Raw genomic sequence first — 27281 nt, forward strand, 5'->3', positions numbered from 1 at the left:
CAGTTAATCCATAGATTCAGCCTGCGCATCAGTAAAATGTATTTCTGAATACCATTCCACTTATCAAGAGGATTAGTCACCAAGTGGCTCCAGTGGACAAATGTTTCAGCTATTATCAGACTGGATGGACTCCTTGGTTCTAAAGTTAGAAGGGCGGCATATATAGTAAATGAGAGTTAAGGCCTTTGCTTAAATTCAGAATGCTGTGAATCTTCTATATAATGCAATAGCTGACTCGGCGTCAGATATTTACCATTTCACAGATAAGATTGCATTTCTAAAGCTAAACTAACCATGTGTAACCATTTTGTGTTAACAATGATAAAGGTTTGTTTGAACATCCCTTTAAAAAAACTTGACCTTACACTACTCTTGAGCTATTTCAGGCTGTCCACTTTGGAATCACATCAGTGTGTATTTGTGTTATACATGGAGCCCGGAAATTGCACCATGATAATGATGAGGGCTTGTTTGAACTTCCATTTGAAGAACTTGACCTTGCCCTGCTCTATTTCAGGCACTCCAGAATCACATTGCTCTTTATTAGTTATATACATTGGGAATGTGTAATGCTACAGAAATGTTTTGTTTTGTTGGTTTCTCTTATTTTATCTTATTAACAGCAGCTGTAACTATTAAACAAATGTGTTAAGCTAGCAGATTTCAAGCCTGGTGCACCTAAGCATATATTTTTGACGTTTAGCTATGAGTAATTTGTTTAATACCAATTCGAGTAGGCTATTAAAGGATAGTGATCGTGTTGATCCAGATGAGCTGATTTGCAGTCCACCCCCCTGTTCGCAATCTGTGCATGACAATAACATGAGACAGCCGGCGAGAGGACAGCTGTCCAACGTGCCACCCATGCGACTTCCATTACATTTGTCTTAATGAGGCGTCAATAGTCCTTAACAGACTTAATGCCCGTAAAGTATGTCTTTTTAAACTCAGATTAACTAAAACATTCGGGTTGCATTCAAATAAAAGCAACTTCTAGCGTCTGAACATCCGCGAAGTCCATATTTTCACAGAGAAGAAAACTGTTTCTGTTTTAAATTCCCATGTCTTATTAACTGCTTCTTTTTTGTCTTGTCCGTTTTCTTTGGACCGGCGATGACAGTCAGGCAGGTGACAGCTGTGCTGTAGCTATTGTGTTGTAGCAGAAGTCAGTGAGTGGACGCGTTGTCGTAGTTCTTGACATTTACATCACAAAAGCTGCGGGCAGACACACACGCGCGCAGCGCTCTTTACTCCACGCGACACGCGAGAGCTCCACACAAACACAGTGTCCGTCATTTCCCAGCGTCTCCAATCGATTGGATATAAGTTTGAGTTTTATTTTCCAAACCTGGTAGGTGAAACTGCTTTATCTTCAATATTTTACCAATGATTCGCCTGTTACGCTGTAGAGTTGCGGTTTTGTACTCCAAAGACACCGTATAGGCTATTGATTAACCATTGAACGCTGTTTACTAATCTTGTTGTGCTGGTTAATGTGTTTTATGAAAAATGATAAATTCATATGTTAGAATAAAGTTTTATTTATTATCTCAAAAATCTAATCTATAGCTGACTGTATTAAACATAGTATAACCAAACTTTACCTTAAATTAGTTCTGTTGTAAATGTTTGTAAGTTAGTATCTTAAGATATGTAGGGTATTCACATGAATTTTTCATTTATTTCAGTAACGAGTGTAGTAAATAGAGAGTTATTATACAAATAACTTAAATACTATTTAATGTTCTTCACATACTAAAATGTATAGTAGGCCTACTGTTAATGCTTTCATGAACGCTTTACAACACACTGAGGCTTAATAGAATAAAACAGCACTGCAATATATTTTTTCTGATTTTTGACCTTTCTAATGAATTACTAAGAAACCCTTTTCTGACCTCATTATGCCCAGCCTGACCCCACTGATGCCCCCTTGTGCCATATGCCTTTTTGATTGTTTAGTCTTTAGTAGTGTAAATAGAGGTTATAGTCTGTCATCAGTGATTTAAACTTATTCATTCGGTCTGTACCACATTTTTAGGAAGTGTACAAACTGAATGTTTTCTTTGACTGGCCCTTTCAGAATAATCTTTCAGATTATTTTTTAAATGAAGAATGTGTTTGATTTGCTAAATATTACAGTCTGTTCCTTATTCAGTCTCAAATATGTGGCTACATCCATATTTATAATGTAGTTTTGCCACATATATGTGCAGTACATGGACACGTTATAAGGTCCAGCTTTGACATGGTCGTAATAGTGAAAGTGGTTTAATTTAGAAAAGACTGCAAGACATGATATATGTACAGAGGTGAACCAGTGTTAAAAAGAGGGATTTTTGTATTCTAGTGTTGCATGTCATATCTTGTCCTCTACTGTACTGTAAGTCAGCAATGAGTCATACTGATCTTATATTCTCTCAGTGCTCTCTGTGCCAATGTTCATTATGAAATGGATGTCTGGGTCATAATTCTCTGGCATTTTGACAAACTGCATTGATCCCTCTGCCCCATTAGTCACAGCACTTTCATAAGGGCAGAGGGACAAAGTGTTATGAATGTGTAGGAGGTATGTGTGCATTTCCTACTAATAGACAATCTTAGATTAATCTCATTGTTTGAACTCTATGATATGGCAAGATAAGCCGTGATATGAGTTGCAATAAAGCATGAGAATAAGGCCACAGATTCAGACCAGACAAATTCTGTGTGACTTGTACTGATTGCTTTTGTTTGGCTTTATTATGTTTCATCCACGCCCCTGTTTTGTTTCATTCAGATGCTCTAGATTACCTTGAATGAATAAAGTCATATTTATGAAGATTTAATTACACTTTCAACAGATGTCTTTTCTTAAAGTAAACCTCTGCTCCATTCAGGGTTGCTGGGTATGGCGCTGGCAACTCCACCCGATAAAATAGTTGAAAAAGGCCACAGAAAATGTCAGCTGACTTATAAACACTGTATATTTCACAAATCCTATGACAGTTTTAATTTTTTTTTACCCCTTATTCTGGTAAAAATGGCTTTACAGGTGTAACTTAATATAGTAAGGTGCAGTCTTGAATTTAGTCTTTTTTTAAATAATAATATTGTTTACTTAAAATAATTTTTTTCTTCTTGGTATTTCTTTTGGTATTTTAATGCTGTTTTTTGTGTGTATGCTTTTTTCTCAGGGTGTATGCTGTGTTTTGGTCAGTCATCCTTTTTTCGCTTTAACCACCCAGAGGAGGCCCTCAGGATGAAGAGTTTGATGCCAGGTGGAAGCCCTGGATATAACAGTACCTACAAGAACCACTCAGGTATATATGCAGAAGCAAAATTACACTGACCTGGAATCTGGTAGTGTAAGACAGCTGTTCTGGATGCAATGGGGAGTTAAAGTTGCTGAAGGCACTCAGAAAGAGAGAGAGACAGACAGAGAGAGCACTACATTTGTGAATAATGGTGCACATTCCGTTGATTTAATTACTAAATGTTATAGCAAACGGGGCACAGAGAGGCATTGTACCCTAGATAATTATAACAAGTTCCAGACACTGCTCAGGTGACACAAATCTGCCTAAAATAACTCGGCCTAATCCTCCCTCTTTAATATCCATGTTATTGGAGAAAACTCCAGCTGTATCTTTGCCCATTTTAAACACTGCTCTCACTCATTCAGCAAGTGACTCGTTTCAAAGAGTCTAGAATCCAGGAAGTGAGATCCTTGAGAAATCGCTTTGAAAAGAATGGGAATTTGAATGGCCACAACAAGCACTCTGTTAACTGCTGGAAGTCCCCTGTTGGGTGACCTTGGCTTTGACCCTGTTAGTTTAGAATCGTTGAACACCAGATTGGACATTTTAAAGGAACATGGCACCATGACAGTGATGAATATTACATTGTTGTTATGCCAGTGTGGGTGTTAACTGCCGAGTGCATCACTGTTTTTCTGATGACCCTGTAGGTCTTTCATTCATTAGTTTAAAGAAAACATTGAAATGGCTCTTTGGTCTGATTTATAGTTGTCTGTACTTGGAAAATAAACCTTAACTTACTGTACATTTTGATAATAATTAAAATGTATTTAACAATATGGAACACTCTTGCAATTTCCAAATTGGTTGTACAAATATAATGATTTTTCACCTTACAAGATATGAGCAAACAGCAAAAGAGCTGTTCCTTATGAAGCAGTGGGGAAAATTACAGAAAGGTAATTAAATGTAGTTTTTCAGTTCAGTAAACATACCAAATGTTTTCAGTCATTTTGTTTATTAAAAGTTCTTTAATAAACAAAATGAAATTTATATCCATCTTTCAGACACTGTCCTGCAGTTTCAGTCGCTCATTTCTTCATTTGACTTAATCTTAAAATTCTACCTTTTTAAAATCTTATGAATTCTTAGCCACTTTTTTCAGTGGATTAAAAAAATAGCAACTTTGGATGGTTGCGGTGCAACTTCTGTTCTGACTGCTGGACAGTAGAAACATAATATTCCAGAAATCTCAAGAACTACTTGTTTGTATGACAGTAACTTTTTTTTTATGTTTATTTCAAAATAAAACAATATTTGTGGAGTCACTTCCCTTATGTGTTGTGAGCTCATGTTCTCCCCACTGTGCCACAGCTCCGACTAAAATAACATGTTTATTACATGGTTAGAGCATCGGTGGCCCTGGCTGCAGAGGGCGAACAGAACTGAGTGCGTTCGGCTGGTTTTGAGTGCGCAGAATGAGTCATGCCATAATTCAGGCTCCATTCTCCTCTGTCCGCTCTGACCTTTGGGCTCAGGGTGGGATTCTTGCCATCCGCAGTCTGTAGGCAGAGAGACACACCCAGAGTGTGTAAAAGAGGGGGAGGTGTGTGTGTGTTTGTATGCATTTTACCCAGCCCTGTCCTGCATGGGTTTTGAGCACATGTGGTATGAGTGAAATATGGTCCTGACAGTTTTAAATATAGAATTTCAAATCCATGTGATTGCGAGATTTGAGAAATGTCTGATTTAGGTTTTGTTGTTCAGTTAAAAATAGCTTGCATGTAAATAAATGTTTTATATAATGGATTGTCATAGTTTAATATAAAAAGTATGGTTCTAGGTAAAGTAATAAAAAAATCATACATAAAAGAAATTTAAAAGTAAATTAAAACAGAGTAAATGTTTTAAAGTCAGTTTTAACCTTCATAAAAATATATTGAATGTATTTATTTATTTTATTTTATGTATGAAGAAGCCCTCATATATGTTTGGGGTCTGATATTGTGGAAAATTCTTACAATTTAACATAACATTTTTCTATATTAATGTATTTTAAAATGTATTTTTTTCCTGAAATTGCTAAGCTGAATTTTCATCAGCCATTACTCCAGTCTTCAGCGTCACATGATCCTTCAGAAATCATTCTAATATGCTGATTAGGTGCTAATATGTAACATTTCTTCTTATTATGTTGAAAACAGTTGTGTTTCTTATTATCATTGAAATGGATATTTTTGTCTCTTGTAAGATCTTGTAACATGTCCATATAATGTCTTTACTGTTTCTTTTTATCAAACTAATGCATCCTTGCTGAATAAAACTATTGATCCCTTTCAAAAATTGTATTGCTAAGCCTGCGAACTTTTAGATGATAGTGTTTTTTTTTTTTTTTTTTTAATCACAAATTCTGTTAACCTGGTATATATGTTGTATGAGTCTGCTACATTTGATATCAGGTAAAATTTAGGATTATTAAGTGATGTTGTTTATTCTCCACAGAAACCCATGGGCAGCTCAATGGAAACCACCTTCCTTTGCACGAGCGACCTCGTCCTGGACACGGCACTCTTGTGCGCTCTATTGAGAAGGATCTTCAGGACATTATGAATTCTCTGACTATGGATGAAGGCCAGACTTCCTCATCTGAGCAATGTAAAAAAACCCGCCACCCCATTCCACAGTCTGCCATGCTCAATGGGAGCGGCCACAGTCTTGTCTCCCCTCCAACCAGTCCTGGTACTTTGTCCGTAAGCTCCAGCTATGAAAATACCAGTCCTCCTTTCTCTCCCCTCTCCACCCCTTCTGTGGTTAGCAGTCCAGGGGCTTGTTTGGATTCCACTAATACCCGTTCCACCAGCTACACCCACACCGTCCAGGCCCCGGTGCCACAACCACGCACTTTTGCATCCAAAGCCAGCAGTACCAACGGAGGACTAAAGGATCAAGAAAGTCCCCGGTTTCAAAAAGCCTTGACTGAAACCCCTTCAAGCCCAGCGACAAACCGTAGAGGTGAGAGTGCACACATGGCCCATGGTTCCTCTTCTGGGTCTGTCTCATTTGCATCTGGAGATTTAGGCAGACAGGTCAATGCTAGACTCACCTCTTCGTCCTCAACAGGATCTTCTAGCCCCAGATCCAGTGTTGGCTCATCAGTCCAAGAAACTTCTTCCAGTCTTCAGCCCCATTCACGTGCACTCCTTCCTCCAGACAGTCCCCAGTCATCCCGTCGTGGTGTAGAACCATCCAGCATGCGTGAACTTCCTCCTCTCAGCCCGTCCACAGCACGCAGAGGTGTCCTTGGAGTGCCAGTTCTCCCTGGAGCTCTACCTGGCGTTCCTTTGACCTCTCGTGGCCGGACTGTACCAGAGAGTCCTCGTCTCCAACGACGAGCCATGGCTGAGGAAGAAGTAGGTAATACGAGATTGCAGGCCAGAAGTCCATCTCCTGTATCTGCTCTTTTGAAGGACCAGTCTTGCGGTAAACAGAAGGGGGGTTTCACCCCAGCTCTAGGCTCTCAGACAGGTGTGTCTCCTCTCACTAGTCCCCGCAACCAGAGAAAGAACCCCAGGGAGCCTCGGCAGGTTCAGCCGCGTACACGGGAACGCAAGAACAGCATTTCAGAGGTCAGCGACAAAGAGGAAGACCTGCTGGAGTACCATCGCTGGCAAAGAGAAGAAAGGATGCGTGAGCAGGAAATGGAGAGACTGGTATGTCTGAGCATGTGTATATTTACAGTATCTGTCAAAGGTTTGGACACACTTACTCATGAAGTACTAGTTTTAGTACTAGTACAAACTATGAAATAACAAAATGGAGGTAAACTACCATTTAAAAGTGTGGGGTCAGGATTTTTTTAAAAAGAAATTAATACATTTAGCAAGAATGCATTTAATTGATCAAATGTGACTGTGAAGACATTTATAATGTTACAAAAGATTTCTATTTCAAATAAATAATGTTCTTTTGAACTTCCCATTCATCACAGAATCCTGAAAAAAAATGCATTATGGTTTACACAAAAATATTAATACTGAAGTAATGACTTATGAAAATTCCCGCTTCACCATCATAGGAATTAATTACATTTAAAAATTATATTAAAATGGAAAAGTTATTTAAAATTGTAATAACACTTGACAATAACACTGTTTTACTTTATTTTGATCCATTAATGAAGGTTATTCCATGTTAAATCAAAATTATATTTTGTCATTTTATTTTAAGGTTTTTGCCTTTTTTCTATTAAAACACACATTTAAATCTTAGTTTTGTAAATAATTTCTCTTCAAAACTAATTTCAATAATTTAAGCAAACTTCTTTAGATCAGAAAGTTTTTTAAGATCATGAGACATAAATTGAGCCCATTGTGTCCAAACCCTCAACTTGTTTTCAATGGGAAGAATTTGATCCAGATGCCCTAATGCTGCTGTGGGATATGCTGAAGTGTTTTTTCACTTTTTGAATTAAATCTAAATATGAGTTCTGGTACTAATAAAGTCATAGTTTGTCTAAGTGAATGCAGTATAGTGGATAAAGATTGCTCTAGAGGACTGATGAGTATTTGAAGAGTTCAGATGCAAAAGCCTCTTAAGTGCCGTTTGAAATTTTCTTATAAATTAAGCATTTTTCTCAGGCTCCTACAGTATGTGAAGGTTCAGTAATTTCGCTTTAATAGCAATGAATAGGTTCTTTTCTTTGCCATTAAAGTGAAATAACAGAACATAAACATAGGAGCCTGAGAAAAATGCTAATTTTAGAAGAAAATTTCAGATGGCACTTTTGCATCTGAGGCTTTGAGTGTCATTGGCTTTTGGAGTGGACTTAGGGTTCAGCGGGTGGAGTTTATATGGAGACAGTTTTCTGGTAAAGACATAGAGCAGTCAGGAATAACACGCGGATGTAAATTCCTGAGGCCTTTTTAAAAGCTCATGTGCAGAACGTGTGGTTGCCCAAAGACTATATTTACCCGACACAATCTCAGTGCTTCGAGCTGCCCTCCTCCTCATATGCACACACACACATACTGTCCTCCTTTAACAGCCTAAACATTCGTCTCCACCATAGCCCCTAAATTAACCATGCATAGACATCATCTCTCTCATTTAAACCTATTAAAAACCCCAGACGCTCCTTGGGTGCATCTCAGATTCCCATATGGAATTGCCATTCCTCAGCTTTGTTACTCGCCACCTTATTTATCCCCGAAATTATATACATCTTCAGTGCCTCTAACCAACTCCTTAATGCCATTTTTATGATGAAGTACTGTAACCTTTCTTAAAAATACAATACTCACACAAGCATAATAATATCTGGCAGCCACAGAGAAGACAAGCTCTTGTTATTCCCTTGAGAAAAACTATTTTAGGACATTTACTATGAGACAGAACTGAATTAATACAGGATAGGAAGTCGTTTTCCATAATAAGTCTCCGGTCAGCGTTTCGAGACAATGGCAGGAACACTAGGTGTATTATGAACACGTTTTCACTCTGTTTGGGTTAAACTTTGTCCTGTGGTCTCTGGTCTGTCTGGCACTGTTGTCATGGTTACAGCACAGCTCTGTCCAATAGTGTGGCAACTTGAAAGGTAGTGCTAGTTTTTGTCCAAAAGGAGCTGAATACTCTTTTTAAAGCTGCTCTTAGGTTAGTATCACCTTTTGAGAGGACTTGTGCCATATCCAAGCACAGCTGAGCTGTATTTAGCACTAATCTCCATCCTAATGCCATCAAATACACAGACATTGATTGCTAGCTTCAAAAAATGACATTTCAGAGATGTGACCTCGCAGCATGCTAGTGTTAAGATGCGTTTGATCACACATTGTGGGATTGAAGATGGGGCAGAAGTGATATACGCTGAGATTTCAACTGGTTCTTAACCAGAAAAGCATTTGGGAGATAAGAAAAAAATGAAAGCAAGAAGTAAAAGAAAAAGCATTAGGAATCTGATCTTTTCTTTTAATCCTGACGAGAGATAATATTGCTCGTGGGGTAATGTCATATTTACTCTTAAATCCCCTCACGTGTCTGTGTTTACTCAGTTCTAGGTCATGGCCCAGTTGGCTTGAAAATGTTTCTTCTCTGTTCTGCTGTAGTATTTCTGCGCTCCGCCTACCTTTTATCTCTCTCTCACACACACACAGTCACACATACATTTTCTAGACAGCTGTATCCTTAACAACAGTGGTTCTCAACTGGTGTCCTTTAGAAACCAGATATTACTTTTAACATCAAGTGTTAACCCAGCACTTAAACAAAATTGTTTACTGAGAAAATGTATTGAAATATACACTACCATTCAAAATTTAGGGTTCTCACCAAGGCTGCATTTAATACTAATAGTAATACTGTGAAATCTTATTATAGTTTACAGTAACCATTTTTTATTGTGATTTATTTTCAAATGTAATTTATTCCTGTCATAGCAATGCTAAATTTGATGCATTATTCTATTCTTCAGGTTCACAATCTTTCAGAAATCATTCTGATACTGTTATTAGAATAGGCTATTGCTCAAGAAAAAAAAAAAAAAGTAAATAAAAAATTATTTTATGCTATTTCTTTTTCAGGATGCTTTGATGAATAGAACATTCAAAAGAACTTTGTTTATTTGAAATTGCAATCTTTTATAGCATTATAAGTCTTTTTACTTTTGATCAATTTAATGTCTTTACTAAATAAATGTATTAATATCTTTATAAAAATCGTACTTAGCCCAATGTGTTAATATTATCACAAACTTTTTTTTTTCACAGGATGAATAGGAAAAATACAACTACACAGGCATGAACAATAGCAGAAAGTGTGATTTTCCCCCCCAGCCTAACACATGGAAATATTTGGCCAAATAATTTTTTATGAACCACATTACCAAGTGACAGGTGAATTTGTGCTAGAATATTGAAAAGTTTAATTGGACGCATAGACTTCAGTGAGAATTAGGGAGTATTTTCTCTTCCCTTTTAAAACTCAGTTCATTTAACTACCCTAACTGTGCAAATGATGTGGCTAATTGCATTTTATTATTTTTGGGTCATGACGCACAAGTAGAGAACTTGCTTTGCACAACACACAAACACAAACACTGTCTTCAAAGTGTCTAGATGTGTCTCTCTTGCTCACTGAAGATTTGGAGGTCATTTTGCCTTTTGTTCCTGTCTGTGTGTTTGTGGAAGCTAGAGAACTAGAGCATTTCATACTATAAACCACATGAGGGCGATATGGCATCAAATTTTAAATTAAAGAACTTTTGCTTTTTTTTCTTTGTTTACCAGATTTAAAACATCTAAAAATCAGTTTTTTTAATGAATACGTGAAATACAGAAGTTTTTAATTAGGTAAGTTCAAGAATCTGTTTAAATTCACTTCTCTCCTTCTTCACATAAGCCATATTTGACTTTGTTTATAGGAGAGAGAGTAATAAAGACAAAATGTTCGAAAGACTCCTATTTTTTATGTTATTTCATTAATGCAAAAATTCACACAGCAAATTCTAGCTATATGATACATTTCAGGCTCCTACGAATGAAGTCAATTCACCATCTTGGCTGTTGTGCCCAAATAGACAACAGTCATGTCATAAAGCGGCTTATGCACACAGAGGTTTAGTGCGCTGTGCTTTGTGATGGTCTGTGTTGTGGCATCTTCAGCATGCATACCAGCTGTGCTGACACCCTTTTGTTGGAGAAGAATGCTGTTGCTACGTTACCCATCAGTTAGCGTTTACTTGTTCCAGTGCTCTGTCTGCACTCTCCTGACAGGGGAGACCTCGTTAAAAGAGAAGAGCATATGTTTCGAGACATTTTATTGGCTGGTCTGGTGAAATAATGGCTCAGTGATAAAGACTTTTACAGCACTGAACACCTAGTGCGCTATATTCAGTCTTTTGTAGTTAACAAATACTGTATTTGTCTCATACTCTGTTGATTTTCAGATGTCAGAGTCTCAGGCCTGTCTTATTGTTAATTATATTTGTATAAATAATCCCCTACTTCATCAAAATCGAATCTGATTAGCTGAAATGGATGGCTGTCCCCTGCCATGCTATTTTAGTAATGCCACTGGTGTCATCTAGCCAGGCAGAGCTGGGTATTGTCCATGTAAAATATAATGAGCCCCAATGCCTAGAGCGCTAGTTAGTTCGGCTAGAGCTACGCGAGAACACCGGGACTCTGGCAGCCTGTAAGTAGATAGTATACACACACACATACTAAATGTAGGTAGAGTGATGGCAGCAGCTGACTATCATAGCCGGGTGAGAGGTCGTTTGAGTGTGCTCAGAGGTTTGGGGGTCAGTAACTGGGTTGAAGGAAAGTTTTTGTGAGTCACTGTCGCAGATGTTCAGGATTTTTACTTGTTTAATGTGCTAGGTGCTGAATTAATCCAGTAGGATGTTATAGGGGGCTCACACAGTGTCGTAAGTGGTCTTCAATATGTTCTGTTGGTGTCAAGTTGCATTTAGTTTAGAACATACCAGATGAAGCTCCTAAAAGAGCAAGTGAGAGTGTTAACTGTGTGTTTACATAATTTCAGACTGTTGTGTGAGTTTTTGTGCTGTATGCACAGCTGAAATCTTCTTTTTTGTGTGTGTTTGTTTATAGGAGAGGCAGAGGCTTGAGACCATCCTGAATTTGTGTGCCGAGTATAATAAGAGCGACCCTTCGGTGTGCGTGGACCCAGGGAGGGTGTGTCATTTTCCAGGGATGGAGGAGGTCTCTGTTCGGCGACCCGGCCCTGACCCTGCGAGTGTGCCTGCCCAGAGCTCTCACAGACAGAGAGAGAGTGAGGAGGAGAACCTGAAAGAGGAGTGTAGCAGCACTGAGAGCCAGCACCAGGAGGTACAACACACACATACTCATGCACACAAACTATCGGAGATAGTCCCACTATTAGACTGATACACATACAGAGAGAGAAATACAGTAAGGTCCAAAGATCTGAGGTCACATTGAGCTTCCAAACCTAATTTAAATACACAGGATTTTGATTTTGATCATTTTTAAACAAAGAAACACTGTGACACAAAATGATTGAGAAATATTAAAGATTATGCACCATTTCTAGGTCACTAGTACATATGTATAGATAGATAGATATATAGATGCTACTGCTGAATTTTTTTTATCTTGTCTGTAAAATCTATCATAATATTTGTTTTTGGTGTTTAATATTACTATTAATGTTAACATCATGAAGTCAGTCAATACATTATGCTTGTACAACAACAAAAATGATAACTTGAGTTTACAATTATCTGAAAATGCAAGAAAATCACATTTACATAAGATTGTGAAATTGTTAGGTTACACTTTACTTGATGCCTCTATGTATAATACATTATAAAGGTATTCATAATGTGTGGTGTAATGAATTATTTTTTTTATTTTTTTATTTCTTTTTCATAAATAGTTGTAACCAAAGTTAAAAGGAATTGGAATATTTGCAGATTCCTTGTTACATCAGAAATAATAATAAAAAAGCTCATTTGTGACCCTGGACCACAAAACCAGTCATAAGTAGCACGGGTATATTTGTAGCAATAGCCAACAATACATTGTATGGGTCAAAATTATTGATTTTTCTTTTATGCCAAAAATCATTAGGATATTAAGTAAAGATCAGGTTCCATGAAGATATTTTGTAAATTTCCTGCTGTAAATATATCAAAACTTTATTTTCGGTTAGTAATATGCATTGCTAAGGACTTAATTTGGACAACTTTAAATGTTATTTTCTCAATATTTAGATTTTTTTGCACCCTCGGATTCTAGATTTTCAAATAGTTGTATCTCAGCCAAATATTGTCCTATCCTAACAAACCATACATCAACGCAAAGCTTATTTATTCAGCGTTGAGCCATTTTAAAAAATCAACCCCTATGACTGGTTTCGTGGGCCAGGGTCACATTTTTCAATTAACGTAAAGTTATTAAATTTCACTGAAATTGCAATTTTAAAATTTAGAATTTTGGACTTGATTTTATGCAACACCAATACTGCTTGAATGTGTACACAGACATATTTGCACACACATTATTATGCATATGTGCCTATCATTTAAAACATGACAGATTTGGCTAAAATACACAACGGTGTACTTGTAGACGTTTGTACTGCAAAAGTAAACATACATTTAACTCTTGTGGTCTGCTGGTAGTCCCTTTTGAATTCACCTACTTTTTCATATTTCTTCTGCTCTGTCTGCAAACACATGGCTTTCTCTCTCCCTTTCTTTAGAGAAAAATGGTATTCATTCATTTAGGTCACTGCTAGAATGTAGAGAATGTAGGTAGAGTTTATTTGTTGCAACCATTGTCTGAGTGGCCTCACCACACACACACATGCACAAACACAATTTGTTGTAATTGACAAATGCTTTCTCAGCATGAAGACTCGTCAGTGCTGGGGCAGCAGGAGAGAGCATATCTGGAGGAAGAGCGGCTCAGGGTTATGGCTCGAGCGGACGAGCTGAAGACTCATGTCACTGACCTGGAACAGCAGATACAGGAGTCCAGACAAGAGGTTAGACTGAGTCATAAACCTACAGACCGTTGCCTGTGTGAGGTGTCTACAAAGTGCACATAACTTCCTTCAGTTCAGTCATAACTGTGTGAATGAGAGCGAGAGATGTAGATTTTCACATCAGAACTTGTAAAATCTGTTCAATCACTAGTCGTCTTCATCTACATCAGTGCATCACCATCTGCCATGCATAGAAACATCTTTGGTGTTGCATATTAAAATCGATGTGAATACAGAATTTTGCCTGATCAGCAGAGCTGCGCTATTCATATGAACAGAAACATATGGAAGTGAACAGACTGTTGAATGTGTCGTTTTATTGGCAGGCAGAGATGGAGAGGGCATTACTGCAGGGGGAACGGAGGGCGGAGCTTGATCAAGTAGAGGCAGAGCTGGAGATCATCAATCAACTTCAGCTGAAACTGAATGAAGTGGAAAATTCAACTCGGAGGGAGAAAGAGAAGGTACCGACAACAAACACAAGCTATGAAGCATGCTTCCCTGTTTCCTGTTTGTTTTTCCTGAGAAACTTTGTGGATGCGTCTTTACTACCATGCTAATTTCTAACAGCCTGACATCTAACTCTTCATTAATCTAAATGACACTGACTACACTGCATGTTTGAATGGGCACTTTCGTATCAGTCTTTCAATAAAATTCTATTTATTTGGAATAAAATCTAAAATTGTCACCTTATTTTTAATGAAAGAGTGGGTGCGGCCATTCGTAACTTGAATGTGCAAGGCTTCTGGCATTATGCATTTCTAGTTATTTTACCTGTACAAAAACAGCCCGTTATGCTGCTTGATATCGCAAACTTGTATTTGTTATTATATAATTTTAATGCGTCATTGTAATCATAAACACGCTGGCTTGTAGCGTAAGTAGTTTTACCGTTTACTAATGAATTGTAAATCTTGTACATTCACAGTAAATCGCACAGAAATCTGGGTTGCAAAATAAAGTAGTTAATAATACAGTCACCTTGTTCTAGACAGCAATATAAAGAGGTGTCAATGTGCTGTATTTATAATAAAAATGTAGTATAAGTAAATTCACACATCAACAAATGTGTGCAAATGTTATAAAGGCATCAGATATCACATAACAGTCAATCCTGAGGCTAAATGGAGATATTTTTTAATACTACAACATTATTTATGAATAGATGTATTGAGTAGAACTGAGTGCTGTATAAATATTTATTCTGCTCAGATTTAGTCTGCTGCAATATGGGCTCTGATTGCCATGGCAACCCCATATCTAAACCTCTGTTTTAACACAGCATGGTGTCTTTATCTAAGCAGTTTCCTCTTTGTTTTCACCCCTCTCCGCCATTACTGGCTCGCCGCGTGTGTATTTTACCAGTGTGTATGTTACGTGTGTGTAATGTTTTTGTAGGAGAGAGCAAAAGTCTCAGCTGAGCGGGATGTCCTGGCCAGGCTGAGGGATTCGTACAGTGAGCTGAAGGGCCAGCTTCATAAATGCCCCGAATCACTGAGGGAGCACTTACAGGAACAGCTGACCAGGGTCAGTGTGTGCTTTGATACCGCCCAAGAGAGTCGCAATGACTATCGAATGTATGCAACCACTTCACTTCAAAGAGAAGCAGGAGAAAAGAAAGAAAAAAGTAGGATTGTCAGTAGATTCAAATAACTATTTGCGATTTGATCTCGTGATTTTTTTTTTTTTAATTAGTTCACGTAATTAGTGTTGAATTTTCAATTTGCCTTTTTTATTTTTAAATTTTGCCTCCAGTGTTTCATTCCTCTTTTTTGGAAAGAAAACAAAATAATATATAAAAAGCTGTTTTGCTGTTAGTCTCTCACAACAGTCCTCCAGTGGCTTTGGAGTGTTTCGTTCATCATTTTTAATACTAAAGCTTCGATGGTAATTAAATTAAATACATAACTGCAAATGACTTTACTCTTTTTAATTATTCTATGTGGATGTAATTTGTAAATAAACTGGCTATTAAGTAATTTTTTCTCCATTGTTTGCAGTAGCATAAATGAGATCTCTGCTACTGGATTATTGTGTGTGTATTAAACAGAGATGCTTGTGGTGGTTCGCTTATTCCAGCCAGTATTTGAAAATAAGCCAGAACACCATAAAACAGTTATACTTTCAAATAGATTGTCAAATAAATAAATAAATAACTGAAGCACCAATATTATAATTCTGGCTCATACAACAAGCTGATATTACAGTTCTTTGCTATTTTGTCTAAATAAATTAAAAATAAGTTTTAAGTTGTTTTAAATGTAAAGTTTGTTTATATGTTTAAACTAATATTTTAATAAGAATTGACAGTATGGAAATGGATATTTAAAATTACTTGTACTAAAGTATTAAATGATTGTGTTAGCAAGGGTAATCCAAATAAAAAGGAACTTAACATGCAAACATTGAATATCAATATCTCTATATAAAAACATCTCTAATGTTGTGCGAAAACATATATGGTACCAATATATTGTCCACCTCTAAATAAAAGCAAAGCAAATAGCAAAAAATCAACTAATAAGAGATTAACAAAGAAGATTGAAGTATTTACTCTTATTTAATCACGTTTGTTCACAAAATACATTATAACAATAACTATTGGAGTATATCACCTTCCAGTATCACCAGCAATTAATGGGCAAAACACATGACATGATATAACAGCCTTAACTGGGCAGCTTGTTAGAATCTGGATCTGTACAAACTGCACAAATATCCTATGGCTGTGTGTGTTGGCTGTATGTCTGCGCTACCTCTCGAGCCACAATATGCTCATGGCAATAAAGGGTTTACACACTCACTGAACAACCATGATCATTATGATGCACCTCTGCTCCTAGGCAATGAAAATGCATGGAAATCATGTACTTGTATGTCTGTCTTTTGCTTTCCACTCTTGCTTAAGTGCTTTTTTACTAAATCTCCTTACTAATTCACTGATATGATAATGAACTGAGCGAATCGCCTCATTGTTTTGTATCTTTGTACTCTTTATAACCAGTAAGCACCAAACAGAGGATATGTATGAAATGTTTTTTTCAGGAGATGCATTGAAAAAAAGGGTGTTCCATACAGCAAACATTGTTTGGCAGACGGAGTGATCTTCTTCGGCATGTCATTGAGGAACATTTGTCTGTCTGCTTGTTTGTTTCCCCCATCTGTTCGTCTGCCTCTGTCTTTCCCTCTTCGTCTCTCTGTCCATCTGTGCATGTGTGTGTCTGTAGAAGGTGGAGGCACTGGAGTCGGCCACTAAGCGCTTTGAGGATTTGGAGTTCCGCCAGTTGGAGCGAGAGAGTGGCATAGAAGAGGAGAAGGAGACGGTCAGCAGGCAGCTGTTGCAAGAGAAGGCGGAGTATCACCGGAGTGTGGCCAAAAGGAAGGTAATGACACTGATCTCAGGTTAATTCTAGGACTCAAAAGTCAGTATTGAGCGGCTGATCTGTATTATGCTGGAATGACGTACAACCGCGGCCTCCTTTTTAAACATGTAGGAGAAAATGGCAGCTCTGGAGATCCAGGCTAACCAACTTGGACTTCAGGCAGCTCAGGATTGTGAAAGGATGGCCAAAGATAGAACCCTGGCCCTACAAATGCTCCAGAAGGTTGAGAACAGTTTTTAATTTCTATCGTTCCTATAAGTGTCTTCAACACCAAAAAACAAAAAACCTTAATACTTAAAGAAATATTTAAGAAGTTCACTTCAAAAAATGAAACTTTCCTGATAATTTACTCACCCCTGTGTCATCCAAGATGTTCATGTCTTTCTTTCTTCAGTTGAAAAGAAATAAAGGATTTTGAGGAAAACATTCCAGGATTTTTCTCCATATAGTGGACTTCAGTGGTGGCCAGTTCGTTGAAGGTCCAAATTGGAGTTTCAGTGCAGCTTCAAAGGACTCTTACACGATCCTAGCTGAGGAATAAGTGTCTTATCTAGCGAAACGGTCGGAAAAATAAAAAATACGAAAAATACAAATTCATATACTTTTTAACCACAAATGCTCATCTTGAACTAGCTTGGCCTCACACATTATGTAAACACGCACGTGTGACGTAGGCGGAAGTACCGGCCCAGTGTTTACAAAGAAAACATGCAAAGAAAGTCAAATGCCCTTTACAAAAAAGGTAAAACAATTACGTTGGACGATTTTTAAATTGGTGGAGAAAATGAACTGGAATTTTTCGCCCTAAGATACCTTTTTTAACCTAAATACACAGACGAAAAACTAACTGCACATGACTTTTCCAACGTGGTTACGCAATGTGTGAAGTGCATGTGCATCGCAGAACTACTGCAAGATGAGTATTTGTGGTTAAAAAGTATATATACATTTTTATTTTTTAGCAAATTGGCCAATCTTTTTGCTAGACCCCTTTGGAGCTGCATTGAAACTGCAGTTTGGACCTTCAAACTGTTAGCCACCATTGAAGTCCACTATATGGAGAAACATCCTGGAATGTTTTCCTCAAAAAACTTCATTTCTTTTCGACTTAAGAGAGAAAGACACAAACATCTTGGATAACAATTAAGTGAATTACCAGGAAATTTTCATTCTGGAAGTGAACTACTCCTTTAAGCTCAACTGACATAATTTGTGGCATATTGTTGATAACCACAATAAATATAGATACATATTTATTTAAAAAAATAAAAAATGGGTTGCAGTGGGCCAATTACAATTGAAGTAAATTTGTCCAATTTTACAACTTCATTGCCATGACAAAGTACCCCCATACACAACATAACACTAAAATGAACCTGGGATATTTTTTATTGTTTATAATTAAACCTGGGATATTCCTATAATGGTAAATTTGACCCTGTATACTTTTCTCTTTAAGGAAAAGGAAAGACTGTCTTCCCTGGAGAAGAGATACCAGAGCCTGACCGGTGGAAAGATTTTCTCCAAGCCTGCCAACTCGAAGGAGGTAAGAGCATTCAACAGCCATGACTTTAATTCACCCATGGGAAATTGACCCGTTTTTGGCTGGCAAACAAACTACTTTGTAACTCTAAGCTTGTGAACTGACTGTATACAGAAGCCTTGTGATCTAAACTTGTAGAATCATTATAATTCATGAGATATCTGTGCTGTTTCTCAGTATTTAGTGCATTGGTTTGAAATAAACGTACCGTTGTGTACATCCTGATGGTAGTGGTGTCCGTGGGGATATCCTTGACTCCCGCTTAGCAGTGATGAGCACGTTTGTTTCTGGGTTATCGCCATCGGCGATAAGCTTCATGTCAATGCCTCTTTGATCAGCCATAAAATATGTAGAGGGAATCTGAAGAAGTTTGATAAGACAAATAATGGTATAAAAATGTTCTTTGGCATGGTTTGTGCAACACTGTTCTGGTCTGTTTTGGTGCTGTCTGACTTTGGTGTTTATATTCAAAACAGGAAGAGCTTTACATCAGTGAACCTGACCTTTTAGATGAACTCCCTACCCAAAATTCTCTACTTCCCTCATCTTGTTGTCAAAGATCTACCCCTCAAATATATTCTAACAGGCCACAGGAGGTAAAAGCATGACCCCAGGACAGCTGTGAGGGATTTACAAACTAACAACACCATTATGTCATTTGCACTTGCGTGCTTGTGCAGTTCAGTCATTTCACCCTTCATAAGGAACATGTTTCTGTGTGGCCGATGAGTAGAGATGGGAATTGTAAAGAATTTAATGATTATGGTTCCTTAATGGCCCCACTAATGATTTTGTCAGTACTAAAAGAAATGCAGTTTCATCACCAAATGATAAGATGGTTTCAGTAATAACAACAACAACAGTACTGAACAAATTTCATTCATTTATTTTTATGGAATACTACTGACAAAACACAGTCATATGAACAATCAGTCAGTCACTACACTGATTTCTAATGTGCTTGATTTCATTCAAATGAATGGCTTGGAGTCCTATATTTGGCGCTTTCAGATAAATAGTAGTGTTGTGGAATAATTGAATAATTATTGCAGTAAATGTATTCCACCCACATGCGAACCATCTGTGGAACTTAATGAAAAATATCAAACCCTCTCTAAATTAGAATCAGGTTTTTTTGGTTCCCAACCCTACTGATGTTTATAAACATTATAACCTACATTACCATACATTACCAAAAGTTTGGGGTCAGTAAGAATATTTTAATGTTTTTGAAAGAACTTTTTTACTCACCAAATTGCTGCATTTATTGTTCAAAGATACAATAAAACAGTAATATTGTGAAATGTTATTATAATTCAATATAACGGTATTCCTCCCATCTTTAGCGTCACATTATCTTTTAGAAATATTACTAATATGCTAATTTGGTTCTCAGATTTCTTATCATCAGTGTTGCAAACAGGTCAAAAGAACAGCATTTATTTGAAATATACATTTTTGCAATAATGTAAATGTCTTGACTGCCACTTTGGATAAATTTAATGCATCCTCGCTGAATAAAAGTTAATTTCTTTCTTTCAATCAGTCATAAAAATACTGACCCTAAACTTTTGAATGGTAGTGCAGATATGTGTTGTGTAGTGTCAAGACCTGGAATGCTTGCAGAAGTTTCTTGAGTTGTTGGGTATTTATTGTGATGTTCATTTTTTGAGCATTCATCAATTGTACTGGCCACAGTTGCAGTGTTACAAACAGGTTTTCATATTTTTTGAGACTTGAATATGCACATTGTGAGTGTTGTTTGCTTCAGTCTCGCATGAAGTCTGTTATGTTTAGGCCATTCATGAATGGTATGGTCATATATCATAGTACTGTGATATTGTGGACATTGACATTCTGTATCACACACGCTGCATGTGTGGACATCGGAGATGTTGAAGTGCGTGGCATGTTTGTGATGTGTTGGGCGCAAGCATGCTTTATCCAGAGGGTGCATGAAGATTTCTGGTGCAGTTCTTCAAGTGTCGTTTGAGATATGAACTGATATCCTTTGTGGATGTGTGTACGGATGGATGAATGTGTGTGCTCAGGAGTACCTCAGACTCTCTGATGTATATAAGATGTATGGGAACGGATGTATCCCCGCCCAGACTGCCTTCCCTAACGCTCTTTGTCTACCGCTGGCTGTAACATCAGACACACCTCGTGAGGTATGACTCCTCCACTCATTCTTTCATCCACGACAGAACCTTTTTCTTTGCCTCACCACCTCCTGTTTCCCTTTCCAATGCCATTTATTCCTAGTTTGCGGCTTTTCTTTTTATGATGCTGTCAGAATAACCCACTGGCTGTCTTCTCTTGAAACTCTTATTTTTCATTTCTTCCTGTGTCTTTCCAGCTGTCTTTGTCGTTGTTGTATCCTCTGCCTGTGCTATGCCAGCTTTATGCTTTTGTATACCTAAAATGCACTCATTACATTTTGTGTTTGTGTGTGATTTGTTTGATTGTTTGATTGTATGAAGGAGTATGTGACAGTCGGTCAGTTAAACCAGCTGTTCGGGATGCCCAAAGTTGACCCCTCCCCCACATCTTCAGTCCAATCATTCCAAGCTATTGTCGCTGACCCTGTCCACTCCAGCCATGCATCCAAGTGTGGCTCCTCCCAGTCACTTCCTGTTGAGGTGTGTGTTACTTCCTGGTGTTGATGTGTTTGTAGTTTTATTTACCATAGCTTGTGTCAATCTGGTTGGTTCTTGTTGAGTAGAGAGATGAATGAGGTGGAATTTTGAGGTTCTGTGGTTTTATGAGACATACTTTTAATTTACGACTCCATACTTTCAATGCATGTATCTCTTCTTTCCTTGCTGTATCAATTTTTCCTCTTTTCTCCATCCATCCTCCCTTTACCTGGACTGCACTTCAGACCCAGCCTGCATGGAGTAGGCCCTCAATCCCCAGGCTAGATTCAGAGCGCTGGTACCAGGAGATTATGGCAGTTGGGGAGTCCAGTCATGCTTGTCCTCCCCCTCTGCCAGCTAAGTGTATCTCCTCACGTAAACCTATGCAGGTAAACTCTCTTCATTTGTCTGTCTTCTCTTCTGCTTGCATCCTTTATCCTTTTTCTGTCCTTAAGTTATCTGTCCTTAGTGTACCTTTCGTTTTGAATCTCGCCAAAAATTATTTCAGTACTTTTATGTAAAGTGCTTGAGGTTCGGTCTTTGTTGCCGGGTTTGGTTGCTTTGGTGTGGTCTTCTTCTTTGCTGTGGGGGCAAGTTGCCATAGTTGTCATATTGGATGGAGAATATGAACAAATGAGGGATGAATAAACACTGAGATGTTTTGTTGTCAGATCTATAAACAGGACGGTGAGCTGGGACAGACCAACGGTACCTTTACACCCCCGCCTTCCAGTATGACCACATCAGGCAGAAACACACCCACCAAAGTAAGACTGTTTAAACCATAACCTCTGACTGTTGTCTAGAAGAGGCTACAATAAACAGTCTGCATTTTTGAAAGCAACTTAAAGGGTTAGTTCACCTGTCATTAATTACTCACCATCATGTTGTTCCAAACCTGTAAGACCTTTGTTCAGCTTCAGAACACAAATAAAGATATCTTTGATGAAATCCAAGAGCTTTCTGACCCTGAAAAGACAACAATGGAACTACCACGTTCAAGGTCCAGAAAGGTAGTAAGGACATCGATAAAATAGTCCATGTGTATTATACATCAGAACGCATGCGTCGTGGTACTCGTGGCCTCATAAATGGCGATGAAAACTGACCCAGAAGAGAAGAATTTCTTGTGACCCAGAAAGTTCTCAGATATCATAAAAAATATCTTAATTTGTGTTCCAAAGATGAACAAAAGTCTTACGGGTTTCTAACGATATGAGGGTGAGTACTTAATGATAGAATTTTCATTTTTGTGTGAACTAACCCTTTTGCATGGCTGAAGTTTGGCGTGCAAGAGTATTTTCTCCTTAGAAAAAAATCCCTGATTACAAAGAGATATTAGTGATGAACCAATCCAACTAGTAGTGAGGTGAATCACAACATTATAGACTTTGATTTGAGGCAAAATAAAGTATTTGAAAACTTGACAAGACTGTGTAATTAACAGATTTTATGAGAGAAAGAACTTGAAATTGAATTTGAGGAGAATTTGAGGTTGGACTAAAACAATAATTCATCTTACTTCAAAGACAAAGTTGACGCATAATGTGTATTTAATCCTTCAACCCCCACTGTTGCTCCATTATAACTGTATAAATACTTGCAAATGTGTCACTTTCTATATATCTTTTCTTTTTATCTTCAGAGTCTCCCAGACCTGTCTCCTGCTTATTTGGACTTAGATTCCAAGAGACAGTTGGATCTACAGTGCAGAGGTAGCCATCACTCATATTACTTTGTAAACAGTGTGTGTTGAATAATTTAAGTTGCTGCGCCATATAATATAATGGTGGTTGTAGACATACTGTACAGATCTGTGTTTTTATTGGTCTTCTCTGGATGTATTTTTCTAGGGCTCTATACGTGTGATGATTCCAGAATCAGGCTTACAGATGCTAAACAGAGCCACTGGGGGGCACCGCAGGGCTCTCACTCCCCTTTCCCACCTTCAGGTGCTCCCATGGTTCACCACTCCATTCTGCACCACCAAGCACCTCCAGCTGGAGAGTCAACGTATGACACTCTGAGTTTGGAGAGCTCTGACAGCGTGGAGACCAGCGTATCTACTGGCAACAACTCCGCCTGTTCACCTGAAAGGTGAGACACAGTTGTCAAGGGAACCCTTCGTTCTGCCTCCATTCCCCTGACAACGGGTCACGCTGCCCATTTTCCCCATAAATGTTTTTTTTTCATCCTTTTCCCAGAATAGATCTTGGGTTGTTTCCATGACAACACATACATCGACACAAAGAGACACGCTATTCTTCTCGTCTTCAAAGTTTGGTCTTGTCCCGAGGCAGAACGAGCATAGAATGTCATTTTAAAGTATGTGCTCCTTGGAGCCAGGGAGGCTTCAGGTGTTTCGTCAGATGTTGAAGTCATGAAAAGACATTCTCTTGATGTTGCCCTACATTTCAGCATCGATAGTCTGAACGAGAATCTTTGACCATGCATTCTTACATTTCGGTTAGATGTTTCAGCAGTTTTAAACTACTACAGCCCTGCTCACCCTCAATCAACCTTTTCCTTTGAGCTGGTAAAGGAGGCCCATCAAAAAAGCATGTAGGTCCTTACTTAAAAGTGAAATAGAAAAAAAAAATAACATACTGTACTCCTGACCCAGCAGGAAGGAGCATGATTTTTTATTTTTTAACCTGGCAAAAAACGTGGTTGCCTAGGGCTTAGGAAAGATAAGACATTGCCGGGAGTGGGGGAAAAAAAGTCAAAACAAAGCATCTTGCTACTTTATCAAATCGTATTTAGACATTTTACCACATGCAATTTTAACCAAACTAATTGTGCTACATTATTAAATACACACTGCTGTTCAAAAGGGACAGTAAACACTTTTAAATAGTTAGATACAATCCAGTAAATGCTTTTCTTCTGTATTTTCTGTTGATCAAAAAATCCTGCATCACAGTTTCCACAAAAATATTAAGCAGCTCTGTTTTCAACATTGATAATAAAAAGATGTCTTGAACATTATTAGAAAGGAGAGGATCATGTGAAATTAAATACTGGAGTATCGGCTACTGAATTTAAAAATATATATAAAATAGAAATAGAAAATGGTTATTTTAAATTATTATACTATTACATAAATGCACTGTTTTTACTTTGTTTAATAAAATAAATGCAGCCTTGGTGAGCATAATAGAATTTTTAAAAACACAAAAAACATACCAACCCCTAACTTCTAAATGGTAGAATATTTAATTCTTTTGAAAATATAATTTTTTTTAAATATATATAATCATTTAATTTTTTTTTTTTTTTAACGACACTTCTGTAATATTCAGTGGAATTTGTATGAAGACTGTTGTGATCTGTCTAGAGTGAGCACTCAGGCCCAGTGTCGTCTTCTGCCACTGCAAGCACCGCAGCAACAGTAACCATGTGTTTCTCCCTCAGCAGCAATGGGCTGGCAGGACTGAGGCTGGAGGAGATGGAGAAGATGTTGAAGGAGGCCCAGCAGGAGAAAGCCAGACTGGTGGAGAGTCGAGTGAGTACTATTAATCTTTAATTGTCTGTGAAATATAATCTATCCCTCTCCCTGTCTCTCATATAAAAGAGATCTTTTTCATGAATTTAAAAAGGAAGCCCCTGGTCCCTTTGGCATTACTGCATTAAAGATTGTTTCTTACCTACAAAGAGTGATAGACATGAAAGGCTGGATCTTAACAAGCTCTCCGACAGTAATACTCACTCAGACAATCTCTTGCTGAATTATTTTTTCATGCATCCCCAGTCACCCCGCACCGCACTGTGTATTTTATGTATTTGTATGTATTTTTTTCCCTGTTGCCTATTAAATCTTCTCACAGTAGATGTGAAGCCCCTCTGTGTCTTAATCTGTCTGTCTTTTTTTTTTTTTTTTGTGTGTGTGTGTGTGTCAGGAGAGGGAAGTCCAGGCACGAAAGCAGATGCTGGAGGCTGAGAGAAGGCGGCGAGAGGAGGTGGAGAGGAGGCTGCAGGATGAGACTGCGCACAGACAGAGACTTGTGGAGGAAGAGGTCAAGCTGAGAGAGAAACAGTGTTCCCAGGTCAGTACGTCTGGTGAACACCTCAATGAACTGCTCTCAGATAGCTACCCAGTCTTTTATGAAGCAGACATAAAGTCCTCACATTTCCCAGTGAGATAAAAGGGACAGTACATAAGGCTTGCATTAATAAGTCATTAATAAATATTAATATTTATAATCATAATGCTTTATAGATCAGTAGTTCATGTACATTCATATTTATATATGAATGAACGTATATTTGGGTCAGTGATGTGGCACTAAGGTTATTCAAAAATACATCAAAAATATAATTAAAACTAAGAAATTACTTGAATACACCGCTTATAAGTGATTTTGATATTTTTATTTAAGATTTGTATTATTTATTTATTTTTTATTAATTATATTATTTTGTTATTTAATTATTTTAATTTATTTAATTTAAAATAATCTTTAAAAACGGTGTCTAGGTCTAATACTCCAGCAATTATAAAAAAAAAAGAAAATAAAAGATGAATTCATGAAAAAAAATGATGGCATAAGTAGCTTGGCAAAATATAAAAAAAAGAAAGTAGTGAAGCAATTTTGAAATCGAAGTCAGTGTGACATCAACAACATGCAGAAACCTATAAAATAGAGGAGCCCTTTAGCTTATTACATTTCTAACTAGTTGAATAAGCATTAACTAAATCTGTAGTATAATATAATGTGTGTATATAAAACATAACACCATGTTAGTGTTAAAAATAGAAGTGTTCGGAGCGCACACAGTAGAGTAGCGCCTACACACACTCGAACAGACAGTCTCTCTGAACCCAGCAGTGAGCTTCGCTGGTTCCGCTCTAAGGTCAGTGAATGTTTTGAGTTGCTCTTTAAAAGTCTTTATGAGGTCACTGGCTCAGCTTGACTGGGCCAGACGGGAGGCATGAATGCACAGAGAGCAGCTCCGCACAGCAGGTGGATGAGAGGAGACACGCAGACAGATGGTGAGAGGGAGACAGCAGAAAGAAGATAAGATGGGAGGAAGAGGAGGGGTGTAAGACAGAGGCAAGGAAGGGCAGGGCAGTAGGACACCAATGTTTTGAACACCGTTAAGTGACATTACCAAAACAATGAAATCAACCTGTGATTTTCACTACTGTATGAATTGACAATTCTTAAATGTAGTAATCACAACTTTAAAATGATCATGTTATGTTTCCATGAAATGTATTGTTATTATGTGTACCTGAGCAAGTCAGTTTTATGGAAATATTTGAGACAGTAGCTAATCCGAGCTCTGCCCTCCTCAGGCTCGGCCAATGACGCGCTACCTGCCTATTCGAAAAGAGGAGTTTGACCTGCGTTCTCATGTGGAGTCATCAGGCCACTGCGTGGACACATGTGCAAATGTCATTGTTACAGAGAAAATGTGCAAGGGCCATCTTGTGAAGATGGGCGGCAAGATCAAATCTTGGAAAAAACGCTGGTTTGTCTTTGATCGACTTAAAAGGACCTTCTCTTATTACGTAGGTAAGATAATTGTTGTATTTATTCCTAAATAAATTGTCGGCAAATAGTTGTAATGATTTTTTTATTTTGAAATGTTTTTTCTATATGTGACCCTGGACCACAAAACCAGTCTTAAGTGTCAGTTTTTCAAAATTGAGAATTATACATCATCTGAAAGCTCAATAAATCTGATTGATATATCAGACAATATTTGGCCGAGATACAACTATTTGAAAATCTAGAATCTGAGGGTGCAAAAAAAATCAAAATATTGAGAAAATCGCCTTTAAAGTTGTCCAAATTAAGTTCTTAGCAATGCATATTACTAATCAAAAATGAAGTTTTGATATATTTATGTTAAGAAATTGACAAAATATCTATTTTAACCCATACAATGTATTTTTGGCTATTGCTACAAATATACCTGTACGACTTGAGACTGGTTTTGT

The 27281-nt window shown here is 37.6% G+C and overlaps 1 protein-coding gene across 17 annotated transcripts in view; it reads left to right on the forward strand.

Moving 5' to 3' along the window:
- phldb1a (pleckstrin homology-like domain, family B, member 1a) overlaps positions 1-27281 on the forward strand; it is a 46273-nt gene that overhangs the window by 15182 nt on the left and 3810 nt on the right. For 6 of the 17 annotated variants that reach the window (XM_058775955.1, XM_058775948.1, XM_058775952.1 and 3 more), the window contains 19 exons: positions 3177-3302; positions 5742-6949; positions 11846-12082; positions 13629-13766; positions 14093-14230; positions 15168-15296; positions 16997-17152; positions 17264-17374; positions 18612-18698; positions 19172-19291; positions 20747-20866; positions 21179-21337; positions 21580-21723; positions 22006-22101; positions 22980-23049; positions 23188-23431; positions 24749-24839; positions 25234-25380; positions 26634-26853. In XM_058775955.1, coding sequence (XP_058631938.1) covers positions 3177-3302; positions 5742-6949; positions 11846-12082; positions 13629-13766; positions 14093-14230; positions 15168-15296; positions 16997-17152; positions 17264-17374; positions 18612-18698; positions 19172-19291; positions 20747-20866; positions 21179-21337; positions 21580-21723; positions 22006-22101; positions 22980-23049; positions 23188-23431; positions 24749-24839; positions 25234-25380; positions 26634-26853 — 3741 coding nt within the window. Of the gene's footprint in view, positions 1-845; positions 1352-3176; positions 3303-5741; positions 6950-11845; positions 12083-13628; positions 13767-14092; positions 14231-15167; positions 15297-16996; positions 17153-17263; positions 17375-18611; positions 18699-19171; positions 19292-20746; positions 20867-21178; positions 21338-21579; positions 21724-22005; positions 22102-22979; positions 23050-23187; positions 23432-24748; positions 24840-25233; positions 25381-26633; positions 26854-27281 lie in introns of those variants that run through there. The other 11 variants (XM_058775962.1, XM_058775949.1, XM_058775960.1 and 8 more) reach the window with 11 other exon arrangements.

This window comes from Onychostoma macrolepis, chromosome 05 (assembly GCF_012432095.1).
Source record: "Onychostoma macrolepis isolate SWU-2019 chromosome 05, ASM1243209v1, whole genome shotgun sequence".
Lineage (NCBI taxonomy): Eukaryota > Metazoa > Chordata > Actinopteri > Cypriniformes > Cyprinidae > Onychostoma > Onychostoma macrolepis.